This window comes from Xyrauchen texanus, chromosome 20 (assembly GCF_025860055.1).
Source record: "Xyrauchen texanus isolate HMW12.3.18 chromosome 20, RBS_HiC_50CHRs, whole genome shotgun sequence".
Taxonomy (NCBI): domain Eukaryota; kingdom Metazoa; phylum Chordata; class Actinopteri; order Cypriniformes; family Catostomidae; genus Xyrauchen; species Xyrauchen texanus.
The window spans coordinates 21,603,866-21,617,127 of NC_068295.1; the positions used below are offsets into that span (position 1 = coordinate 21,603,866).

Genomic DNA, 13,262 nt, shown 5'->3' on the forward strand with positions numbered 1-13,262 from the left:
CTCAAATATTAAACCAAATTAGGTGAACATATTAAGTGTGCAGAATTATACAATATCTTGATATGGTCTCTGTTTTTATTGCAGCTGCACATTCTCAGATTGTGCTTGTAAACATGTGGGTGTTAGATTTATATGCACTGCTCCCTAGAGCAGTTAAGGTTAGTTAAGCAACTAGATTGTGTCCAAATCAGTCCAGCTGCATATTAGTATATATAAAAAATTAAAACAATAATAGCAATATTTTTGTATATATAATGTTTCCATTTGCTTTGTACATTATTTAGTTACTTTATTAGTTATGTTAGGCAATTTTACAGATAGGAAAAGCAGACAGCTGTACTGCTAAACCAAACATGTAACTGTGCTGCACAACAGCATTGTCATCCAAAATCCAGGGATGCATGGCTGTCCACATGAAGAAGAAATCAGCAGATGATCTGAATTAAAACCTGCTGCCTACAGTAGCTAAGTATAGACAAATCTGTCACTGTGTATCAGTTCCTTTTTTGCCTTTTAACTCACACCATTGACTATAGTTTAGTCATACGCAATCCATGGAATCCTCACTTGCTCATTCCATTTTTGGCTATTTAATGCATGACGTAGTCAGGGAAGCTCTGGCGCTCTTCTCAAAGGTAAGGTGGGGCGGAGGAGAGTGGATACAGCGTCAATGCGCACCAATCAGATCCTCAGGCTAGCGTGAAAACCTTTGCGCTGATTGGTTGACGAGCACTGATTCTTTAAAGTCGTGCGTTCGCTCTCACTCACCGGGCGCCTTGCTTTGATTTTTCAGACAAGGCGTCGGCTGGTGAGGAGGCGTTAAGGATCGCTCTGCATGAGTAGAATAGACTTGGGAATAGACGTCTGGCTCGCGGCACCATTGGAAGATATAACGGGGATAAACGCAGGACAAAGTCATTATTTGGAGCGAGCACGTGCCTTTATCTCACTGGGGTTGAGGATATTTAGATGTTAGGATGCCGGTTTTCCATACCAAGACGATAGAGAGTATCCTGGAGCCAGTTGCTCAGCAGATATCCCACTTGGTTATCATGCACGAGGAGGGCGAAGTTGATGGGAAAGCGATCCCAGACCTCACGAGTCCTGTGGCGGCAGTGCAAGCGGCTGTCAGCAACCTCGTGCGGGTGAGAGTCCAATCTCATGCGTCCTGTCATCCACTCAGTGTCTGTTGTTTTGTTGTTTTATTGTATGTATTGTGCATCTGTTGTGTTTTTGTCTTTATTAAGGCACATTTTACTTAGTTAAAATACACTTTCCATAGTCGTGTCCATAGTAAACAAAGATATACTGTGAGATAAAAAATGTATGTGACTTTCAAATATTGAAGAAAGCTTTCAGAGTCTTTGAGTCATTTTTATTAATTTCATTTTTATTTGCAATGACAGTGGTGGTAACTGGTATTTTGGCTATCACTTTTATTTTTAAATGGTCCTGGTCAAATAGGTGAATGTTGCAATGTTGTGTGTTGAGTGTAATCTCATTTTAAAAGTAATTAGTTACCATATTGTAATTACTTTAAGTCATAAAGTAGTAATCAGGGGTGTTGTTGGGGATTGGGGGGGGGGGGGGGCGGGCAATAATTTAAAAAAGCAAGTACAACCCCCCCCACACACACACACACATTATTGAAATACTACGATCAATGGAAACATGTAAATGCTACAATGATCAAACCAAATCTATGCCCATGAGTATAATGTATTATGTTTTAAATTATTGTAATCAGATTACAGTTAATGACTTTCAACCAAGTTAGTTACTTATAAGTACATTACTTGGGCTACACACATTTCGAAAATTATATAATTTATGTAAAGATTGTGTAAAACATGGATTGTTCATATGTACATCTGTTTGTGTTTCTGTACAAGCTGACTGGAGTGTTCCCCCAAATAAAGTAACAGAAATGAGTGGTGCATATATGGCTTGTGCGCAACAATGAACAAGGTTGAAATATATAGACATTTTTAGTTCGTTGAGCAGAAAAATACAAACTATTATTTGAAGTTTTTTGAAACCTAAAAGTAAAGTAATTAGTAATGTGATTACATTTTCGGTGAAATAAGTTAATTTAATTACAGTTTTAGAGAATTAATTTGTAGTGGATTACTTATTTTGAGTATTAATGATTAATTGAGTAACTTAATGATTATGTATTAAAAATACCAACCGAGTAAATTTTCCATATTTGTTTGTTTTTAGTATCACACCCAACTACCAATTTTTTTGTTTCCAGAAACCATAACATGGTTTTAAAAATACCCTCCCCTCCCTCCCAATAGCTCCTATCGATACAATTTTCTCAGGTTCTGGCTGAATGATAGGCTATAGTTCTTGATGTAGACCATATGATCATGATGGATCAATGAGGAGACAGGTGTTGATTCAGAGTGTGCCAGAGAAGTGTCAGGCAGTATGAGACATGTTGATGATCTGTCACTGTTTGGAAATAAATTCTGTTTATAAAATGAATTCTCCAGAGTGTTGGAGTGCTAATCTCTTATTAAAGCATGGTATTTTAACCAAAGAAGCAGAAAATGTTGCTTTCTTATTATTGCATGCTTTAATTTGTATTAAAAGGTTAATGTCTATGTTAAAATGTAATCCCAAAAAAATTGTGACAATTTTTGGTCTTAGTCTTGGCGTATTAAATTTATAATTTTGTTAATTTAATTAATGGGATTTTCTAGTTTAATTATGGAGCAGTGCAAAATACTCATTACTGAACATTACTGTTTATTTTTTATTTAGTGTAGTTTACTCATTCATAGTATGTGCCACATATGCTGTTCTATTCTGTATTAAGTGTTCATCTGAGTGGTTTTAGCACCTGTTTTGCTGGACTTGCTCTTGGATGTTGTGAGGGCACAACTTTTCACTGCCTTCTTAAGCTGCCATTAAGTAATGTGAAAAGAATGCTCCTAATGTACATGAGTAAAGTAACAAATAGGGAGCAATGATTTTGTGCTGTGAATAAATAGGTCTCCTGGTCTGGGAAGTAACACAGTCTCACAGTGCCTGGCTGTAGGGGTAGTTCATTGCCCAGGGAAAGTGACTCCCTGCTGGCATGAGGAAATCTAAGGTGTCAGCGTCTTCACTGGAGACACACCCCAGAGGACCCCCACCCCTCATATGTGGCACCTGTTACTGCTGAAGTGTTCCAACTCATCAGTCAAGGCTGAGTCAAAGGGCTTTTTATCTCCTCTCTCTATAAAGACTTGGCTGTATCTTGGAGACTGTTCTATATTTACATGCTCAAAATTCTCTAGGACACTCTAGGACTGGAAAGAGATCATTGTTATTACGGTGAAATTAATAAATTTCTCTTCATTAGCTCAAGCTTTGCAGAATATGTGGAGATGTAATTGATGAAGATACATTCACACTTTATTTTGGTCTCTCGCTTGGGTTGATTGGTCCCCATTCCAATTGCTTGATGAAGAAGGCAAGGATGTAATCAAATATTTTAGATTGAAGTTTTAGGATTGGTAATTGAATAACCCATATTGATTCTGAATTAATCGAAACAAATAGTTCACCCAAAAATGAAATTCTCTCATCATTTATTCACCCTCATGCCATCCCAGATGTTTTTGACTTTGTTCTGCTGAAAACAAAGATTTTTTAGAAGAATATCTCAGCTCTGTAGGTCCATACAATGCAAGTGAATCTTGCTAGAATAGGAAGTCCAAAAAGCACTAAAGGCAGCATAAAATGAATCCATAAGACTCCAATGGTTAAACCCATGTCTTCTGAAGTGATATGATAGGTGTGAGTGAGAAACAGATCAAGACTGTGTTGCACCTCACTTTAAAACTCCACTCGCTAACTTTCCTAAAGCACGTCCCCTCGGGGGAATCACTGCCACCATTTTTGAAGTCCGTTCAACTTAGATAAGTGGGCGAGTGAGGTTTCTGTTGACAGCCCCTCATGCCCTAAATTTTGAAAGAGGGAGCAAGCCTACTCAGATTTACACTTCAGGCAGCTCCATATCCCACAATGCAACTCGATTGTGACATCACAGCACAGATTGCGCTTAATCTACCCCACCCTCAAACAACTCTACTACATGATGGAAGTTAGGTCAATTAAGCAGTTTAGAAATGTTATACTGAGATTTAACTGCATAATATTTGTAGCACAGTCATAGCCTATATGTTCATTGTAATGTTACCATTTTCATTTTTGTAAAACTTGATTAGTCCTTTCTAACAGTTAATTCCTATAAGAAATATTTTTTAATACATTTTTCTTAACAGACAATATTTATGCATAAGCCTCTGAAATTACAAATAAACTTTACCTGAATATGTGATTGCATTAATCTCTGAAAGCGCTGTATTCTCAGGTGCAAATATCACTAAATAATACCAAAAACCAGCATCAGTGATCAAGGGTTTAGGGCATTATACCCATTGCACAGATTCCACAAGAAGTGGGCACTCGAGCAACGCAAACAATGACGTACATCCGAGTCCATGAGACAGAGAGAAGTTAGCAAGGGAAGGGGATACAATTCCAAAGTGGAACACAGCCCAATATTTAAGTCATTTTTACTAATAATCTCTACTTTCACATTCTTCTTTTGTTTTTGTTGATTAAATCAATATTGAAGTACTTTTTTACTATAAATTCTCCTCCCTGCCCAGCAGGTGGCATTATGCTTTCACCCACATCTATCATATCGCTTATGGATTTAATCACTGAAGTCTTATGGTTTACTTAAATGCTACCTTTATGTGCTTTTTTAGACCTTCAAAGTTCTGCCCACTATTTACTTGCATTGTATGAATTTACAGAGCTTTGTATTGTGCTTGTAGAAGAAAGAAAGTCCTACACATCTAGGATAGCAAGAGGGTGAGTAAATGAGTATGGGTGAACTATTCCTTTAATTTATATATTTATCTGCACATGATCCCCTAAATGTCTATCGTGGTTACGACCCTGGTGGACGGAACAGAATTAAGACAGTGAGGAACAGCTAGTCTAACTAGAACCATAGATCTGACCTGAAGAGTTCTCAGTTCATTTGTCTCTCTTCTGGGAATGCTTTTTATGGACTTATGGAGAAGAGAAACCTCCTGACAGCAGGGGTCTGGCAGTAAGCAGAGTCTTCATGTCTGTCTGTCTATATGTCTGCAACTGGTCAGACTGGAGTGTTGCATAAACAGGATAGAGTGGAAGAGGGCCATTACCATTCCCTCCTAATACGTTTGTAAATACGTTTGCTTATGTCATCCATAGCCTAGTTCTCAGATTGACTGTTGCCAGTTGTGCAAAACTATATCTGAACTGCTGCTGTTGCTAGCATCTATTACATGATAGTGTTATGCATTACTTTCAACAGCACAAATGTAGTGATTCAAGTGACCTAGTAACCCTTAAATTCAAAGCCAGACTCCAGTACACCAGGGAAATGTTTTCATCTATAGCCACTACTTGCAAGGGAAACTCCCTCAGTTGTAAAACCATTGAGTAAGAAGAGGTGATGCCCTTTGAAATGCATTAAACTGATGTTAATCCCAGTCATTCACACAGAACTTCCACTAAATCATTGTTAGACTCACACTGATGACTCAAGCTAAAAATTGTTTGCAGTTTGGGTATGCTAGCTCCCATAATCCCTTAAGCACTTTAAACAGGCACGCAAGTCTCCATTGTAACTTCATAACAAAATAAATCCAGCCCTGACTACAGAGAATATATTTTGGAGGGTTCCCTGTCCTGAATACTTAATGTTTCAGATGGTTTTCCATGAGTTAAATTGGGATGGAACTGATGCCTTGGATTCTACCTTTAATACATGATGAAATAAAAATTTTAGTTTTTGACTTATAGTCAGTATTTAGCTTGTAAGCGAGACCCAACAATATTGATGACTTATCCTGTACTGCACAGATTTTTCTCCAATCAAATGCTCTCTAGAATGAAAATCCCTCCTCATGTATGTCCCATAACAGTTGCACTTTGTGTGCTGTGAGTTAGGATGTTGGTCTTGTACTCTATGTAGTTGCCAACATTGCACAAGTTCTCCAAATACGGACTCGTCAGGCCTGTTTGCTGAAATTTTCTGAATTGTGCTTAATGATATCTGACAGTGGCCCCAATTGACTGGTGCGGGAGCAGCTGCTGACCTGGACTGCTCTCTCAGAATCCATTATCACAGCACTAATGTGCACAACCTTAGATCAAATAGCCTTTTAGTGGGGCTACAACCGTTATAAGCACTGCATTAATTATGCATCAAAAATACACAATCGATGTATCACTGCCTCTTTTCTTTCTGTTACTCATATTCTTTGTTTGTTTTTCAACAAAATGCCAAATGTGTGTTTAAAGGGATAGTTTACACAAAAATGAAAATTCTGTCATTACTCATCCTCATCTTGTTCCAAACAATAAAGTCTCATGAGAATTTGTCACAATACTACGAGTTGCAGAATTTGTAAGATTTCATTAGTATGAAAATGTACAACTTATACATCAACAAATCACAAACGTTTCACGAACATGCGTTTGGAACCCGGAAGTGTTGATTTCTTCCGTATTACACATTAGAGCTGGGTGATATGATGATATCGTGGCAACGCTATGAAGTGTCAGTCGATAGTGATTTTGCTATATCATGTTTATTGTGGTGTAAATATATAAATATATGTAAATATCCATGTGTGTGGCATGTGCTTATCTTTCGTGCTTCAGGTGTGACTGAGAGAATTAAAGAGACCATGACAGGGTTTTTCCAGCATTGAAAATTTCAATATAATTCAGCAAATTCATTGACATTCTTCTTGAGTTCGGCACTTCATAAGCACTAAATATGCTTCTCATCTGACATGCACATCTGTGTTTTTTAATTTGGTAGACATTTGTTATTTGAGTTGGTATGGGAATTGTAAGGAATTTAACAATACCAGTTCCTTAATGGTTCCATTAACAACTTGTACTTTTGAATAAGACATATTAAGAAATAAATGCCATTCTTATTGGATTTACTGCCCTCAGGACTCTATTACCAAATGATGAGATAAGTTAATATTTTTCATATTATATACAGAACAGACTTTGAAAATGTTGTTTACACAGACATTTTAATTAAGATAATTTATTCATTTTTAAAAATACCTGTAATTACAATAAAACTCATTGTGTATATTTAACTAAATATTATAACTACATCTACAGAAACTACATCATATCAGCAGCCAACCTGTCGTGACTCTGATTAAAGTATCCAGGGCTTACACATACAGTAACAATTCTAGTTCATTTTGAGTTGGACATGATGAAATGAATGACTTTCGGTTGAGTAAATTTTTAGTTCATAAAAAGAACCAGTGTTCCTCATTCAGATGGGAGCATTGTATGTTTTGCGGTGTAGATTCAAAAGCACAGGCTCAGAGTTATTATATCAGGAATCAGACCAAAGTGGGCTTGCTGTAAGTTTCGCGCTGCTAGTGTTGGATGGTGGTCGGTTTTGCAATGCCGCTGAATGGTAGCGAATAACAGCCTCTTCTCAGTTCCCAACAGTACTGTTGTCTTGAGTCAATAATATTTCAGTCTTTGAAATTACTGTCTTTTACATATCTCACCACAAAGTGGCATTGGTTTATGGTTATTTACTGTGTATTTGTAGTTTTGAGTGTGCATCAGATTGACAGCTGTTGACGAGATTATATCATTGTTTTCACAATAATAAGAGGGAACCCTCTACAGAACATATACTGTACAGTACTGTATATTTTGAAACATAGGCTTATTTTTACATCACAAATATGTTTTGATGTTGATAGTTAATTAAAACAACCTGATATTATCAATTAGACAAATGATAAGGCTGCACTTGCCCATTACTCTTCCAGTATGGGTTTCTCTGTTTTATTTATAGCAGTGAACAATAGCTTTAGCCTACATTTATACTTATCCTAATGGATTTCTCTCTCTGAAAAGTCACCTAGAGCACTGTTTCTTTATCTATTGTGAATGTTAAAATGGTTACAAGCAACACAGCACCATTGCTTTATTAAGCATGCATTTTCCTTTTCTGGAGATTACATTGTAAGTGTTAGTGAAACCAATTGTACGAATTATTTGAATATTGTGCTGCTGTTCTAAATCCATATTTTGTGTGTCAGTTCTGTCACATTCAGTGGTTTTTAAGCTCATTGGTGCTTGTAAACCACTTCTAGGTTTATCCTTATTTACCACCATTGCTTCTTGCCCCTCTGTTGGCCTTATAGACCCAGGACACTGAGTTAAGAATAACCGTTTGGAATGTGGTTGCAGGTCCAATATTTTAGGAGAAGTGTGAGGTGGAGGCCCCTCTGAGAAGAGTGACTCTCCTAGTAGTACATTTGAATATAACATCTGTGTTTGCATATATCATCTGCCAAAGGGAGTTAATAAGCTTTGGATATAGTGAAAATGAATACAAAACTGAATATGCCTTACCACATGACATTTTGACTGGCATGGGTTCTTAAGTGGTTGTTTTTGTTTGGAAGGGTATGCTACATCATGATAATCCGGAACTGCAATGAAAAACCTCACTGGGGCTTTTTTTATTCTGTTGAATAAATCTGCCAAACGGGCCATGCAGCATTCTTCACTCAGTCTGCTGAAAGCAGCCTGTACTGGACTGATGTTTGTGACTGGCTGCTGTCCACCCACACTCACTTACTCACTCACTGACAGAGCTACAGAATGTGTTTGATGCATGCTTGTGTGTGTGTGTGTGTGTGTGTGTGTGTGTGTGTGTGTGTGTGTGTGTGTGTGTGTGTGTGTGTGCGTGTGTGTGTGTGTGTGTGTGCGTGTGTGTGTGTGTGTGTGTGTGTGTGTGCATATGTGTGTGGCCCTGTTCAACATCCCCCACAGGGTTATGGGTTAGAGCCTCCCTGATCTCTGGTCCCACTTTAGCCCAGCAGTTAACCCAGTTAGCATTATTTATAAGTTGCCTTCACCCATTACGGGACAATGAAAGAGTGCGGTCAACACCACATTACAAAAGTATCATCCTCCAAATATAACTGAATGCTTTGCACATGCCAATGCAATCAATAGTTCTTAGCAGGTCATTAGCTGTGAATCAATGCACTCTATTATGTTCTATTTATGTATGTTTGAACTTTTATCTCTGTTTTCCCTCTCTATCTTCAGTAGTCTGATCAAAGGAACTTTCAAAATGCAGCAGGGGGTCCACAAGATTCAGAACTCTAATAAAAGTTTAAAAGGCTTTTATATTTGCATTTTTCTAAATTATTCATTTTTTTATTTTTCAGCATAACAATTTGAAAAGAATTAATTTGAAGAATTAATGTGATTTTCTCATTAAATTTCTCAGTATTTATTTTATGTCCCCTTTTGCTTTAAATACAGCATGCACTGCAAAACCTTATTATCCATATTATCCCAGAAAGATTTGAGAATGTTCCAAATATCATCTTGTGTGCTTCAAAGGAAGCAAGGAAATCTGGTGTTTTGAACATAGTGTAGAATTGTAAATCTTAAATTTTACACCAGAATGTGGAAGCGAAAAGGGTTTTCACCTGAGATGAATTGCTGGTAATTGCTGTTTCTTTGTTCACCGTGAGAGACGGGGTACTAAAAGTGGCCAAACCTCAGAGTTGTGTGTGTTATAGAACTGTTCCACTGAAAAGCGCATTGTTTGAGTGTAAATAAATGTACTTTTGAGTTGGATTTGCCGTATCCCACTTCCTCATTCCTCGAACCTGTTACACTGGTGCCGAAACCTAGGATTAGAGGAAGAAGGATACGTTGTCTTGGAGTCGTTGCCGCTGGGGGAAGTCTTCAAGTCCCTTGCCAGCATCCACCAGGGCCAAAACCAGGCCCTCGTGGAGCTTCAGGGAGAGCAGCAACATCACTTTGAGGCCCAGGAGGAGGACCGGTGGGTGCTGTGGAGCTTAGTACCCCAGGAGTGGGTGGCCTCTCCATCCCCGGCAGCAGTGTACCCCAAGGTGCTGCTCACCAAGATGGGGCCTCAAGATGAGCCGGCCTACCTTGAGCTCTTTGAGCACACCCCCGAAGCTCTGAAATGGCCGCCAGAACAGTGGGTGGTCCATCTTCTGCCACTGTTGATCGGGGAAGCCCAGATCATGGAAACATCTTCCGGTCGCCAACCTCCTGGACTACTCTCTGCCGAAGAAGTCCATCTTGCAGCGGGTCAGCTGCAGCCCAGAAGAACATCGCCAGCATTTCCAGTCTTTAACGCTGAGCGAGGCCGGCCACCTATTTGCCTTTGCCCAGCAGCTCCATGACGCCTGCTGGCGGTGGGTGCTGGCCAAGGAGGACAGCGATGCAGAGGGTATCATCAACCTGGTGGTGCTGCAGCAGTTTGTATCATCCTATAGTGACTGTCACAGTAATATTCCAGGGACAAAAGCATAATATTAAATGGGGAAGGGTCAAGTCAAGTAATTGTTTTTGTATAGCACCTTTCACAACACACATCATTTCAAAGCAGCTTTACAGAGGATTATGCATTAACATAAAATTCAATTGTAATATCTATAATGTCTTAGAGTCATCATTGTGTAGTTTGTTAAAATACGATTGTGAATTTTGTTTAAAAATAAGTAATTAAAAAATAATTGTATTTATAACCCCAGTGAGCAAGTTGACTGTGGGAAGAAACACAAAACTCCATAAGATGTTGGTTATTGGAGAAAAGTAACCTTGGGAGAAACCAGGCTCACTGTTGGGGCCGGTTCCCCTCTGGCTAACATCATGAATATAATGCAGTATTACTTATGTATAGTGCAAGTCATGGTATAAAATTATTAAGGGTCAGTGTTTAAATAAAGATTTTGTATGAACTGTAAGATTAACGACTAATGTCTTTGAAGTCCATCCTGGATTAACTGCAGAAGTTCACATAGATGCAATTGTCCTTGTTAGTTGGCTGACAAAGGGTTTTGTTGGCAATTAATTGATAGTCTATGTATACCATTTCAAGAGTGTAGTCCATCATTATACTGAGGTGATGCAGGCGGAGATCTGTTAGGTGCATCGCAGTTCAACCGGCCGGTAATTTCGGTGAGGTCTATCCTAAATCCAAGGTTCTAGCAATGGCATATGAATTATACCATGTTTTATGGTTGGAGTTGGCATCAGTTCATCCTCTGAAGTCCATCATAATAGACTGAAGTGAAATCTTCCTTCCCCACCCTTAGGGAATTCTCGGTAGGGGATTTCCTGCTATAGTAGACGAAACCCTGTAGCATGTGTTTGACCGTGTGAAAGTGATTGATGGTTAATTTCTCCAGCCAGACATCGCACTCACTTATCCATATTTTTCAATTATAAAAGATTGGTTGTATAGAGTGATGCAGGACACTCGGACACTCCTTTGGGAATGTTATTCCAGGCGGCTCACTAAGCTGTCTCATGGCCCGTTTCTATTGGCCGGGCATTCACAGGGATGTTCTCCAGTGGTGTGCAGCATGCCGTGAATGGCAACTGGCCGATTTGGAACTACATCGAGCCATTAGAACAGACAGCACTTGGGCATCGCTTTGCATTAGTCCTGGTGGATTATGCAAAATTGGGAGGAGGGACCTTCACAGAGCAAAAATTAAATTCAATACGTTCTTGACCTGAGATCAAAACTCCACACATTGGGGCGACTATAACAGGAGAATTTGCTACAGAACGTCAGCCCTGGCTGTATAACGGTGAGCTCAGCTACAGGAGTGTGTACAGGGAGATTAAGTACATTTATTACTGCCCACATTGAGCTCAAAATTACTCGCTAAGTGGCAAGGGCCGTTTGAGGTCACACTGTGAGTTGGGGAAGTCGATTATGAGCTAGTGCGTACGGATAGGGCAGGACATGTCAGATTTAGTATCTCAATCTACTAAAACCATGGAGAGAGGTGGTACCGTGTCCTTGGTGATGGTAGTTCCGTAGAGGAAGGAGCTCGGACCGAAGATTAATCTGAAAGCCAATCAATTCACCCCGGTCCCTTGTGAAGACCATCTTTTGCCATCACAACGTACGGAGGTTTCCAGGTTGCAAAATAATTTCTCTGACATGTTCTCATGTCTCTCCTGCCGCAGTAACCTCATAGAACACCACATCGAGACAACCCCAGGGGTAGTGGTACATAGTCATCCATACCTCTTACCTGAACACAAGAAACAGGTAGTACGGGAAGAATTAAAGGCCTTGCTCGATATGGGGGTAATAGAAAAATCACGCAGTAACTGGGCCATCCCCAAGGCCAAAAAGGAGTTGAGAAAGTTTCTGGGGATGGCTGGCTGGCTATTATCGAAGGTGTTTGCCTAATTATTCAGACGTCACCAATACGCTGACTGATCTTACAGAAAAGGGAGTTCCAGACCCGGTAGCCAGACCCGGAAGCTATCTATGACAGAGACAAAGTACAGCACCATAAAAAAGGAGTGCTTGACAATCAAGTGGACGGTCCTCACTCTCTGCTACTGTTTGTTGGGACGAGCATTCACCCTCTGTTTGGACCATGTCCTGGATCACCTGTTGGTATCTGGCACTCCAGCCATTTAAGTCCACAGGCCGAGGGTGCAGATGGCTGTTGCAGACTTCCTCTCCAGAAAAGGGGTGTGGGGGGTGGGGGTGGGGGGGGGGGGGTGTAGTTGGCAGGCTGGATAGTTCTCCCGGCCTGAGTCGGGCGGTGGGGGTATGTGGAGGCGAGGGCGTGGTCGAGAATTCGTCTGGGGAGAGAGGAAGCGGTAAGGGTTTTCACAGTGAGAGACAGAGAACAAATCAAATGAATACCATATCCCCATACCAAAACAAATCTCAATGTAAATCATGTATCACAGACTCAGACTTACTTAAACAGGCAGGGAAACATATTCAGCATGGAATAAACCTTGCAGTAAATACAAGGTAGGCTATATGCAAGTTTAAAATAATCAAGACGTGTTTTCCACATATACAATATATCATATTCAAATTGGTTTATGTATCATTATATAAACAAATTCAAATTAGAGGTTGACAATATTGGATTTTGCTGATACAATAATGAGTTGAAGGAAAGGCAATTAATCTGCCAATAGTTAAAAAATAAGATTTGATTCATAGTGTGGAACTTTTCAATTTAAAAGCTTTAATACACTGGGGACTCTTATTTTGAAAAGTTTGTGCTTCACTGCTTCCAGCTGTTCATTCAAACAAATTAGGGATATATGTGAACTCCTACAATAATCTATAACATATTACAATATAAAGAATAAAAGTA

The 13,262-nt window shown here is 39.4% G+C and overlaps 1 protein-coding gene across 2 annotated transcripts in view; it reads left to right on the forward strand.

Moving 5' to 3' along the window:
* Window positions 1-670: 670 nt before the first annotated feature.
* Window positions 671-13,262, forward strand: part of LOC127661104 (vinculin) — a 74,265-nt gene continuing 61,673 nt past the window's right edge. The window contains exon 1 of one of the 2 annotated variants that reach the window (XM_052151675.1): window positions 671-1,145. In XM_052151675.1, the coding sequence (XP_052007635.1) occupies window positions 978-1,145 (168 nt within the window). In that variant the 5' untranslated portion in view covers window positions 671-977. The remainder of the gene's footprint in view (window positions 1,146-13,262) is intronic. The other variant, XM_052151676.1, reaches the window with a different exon arrangement.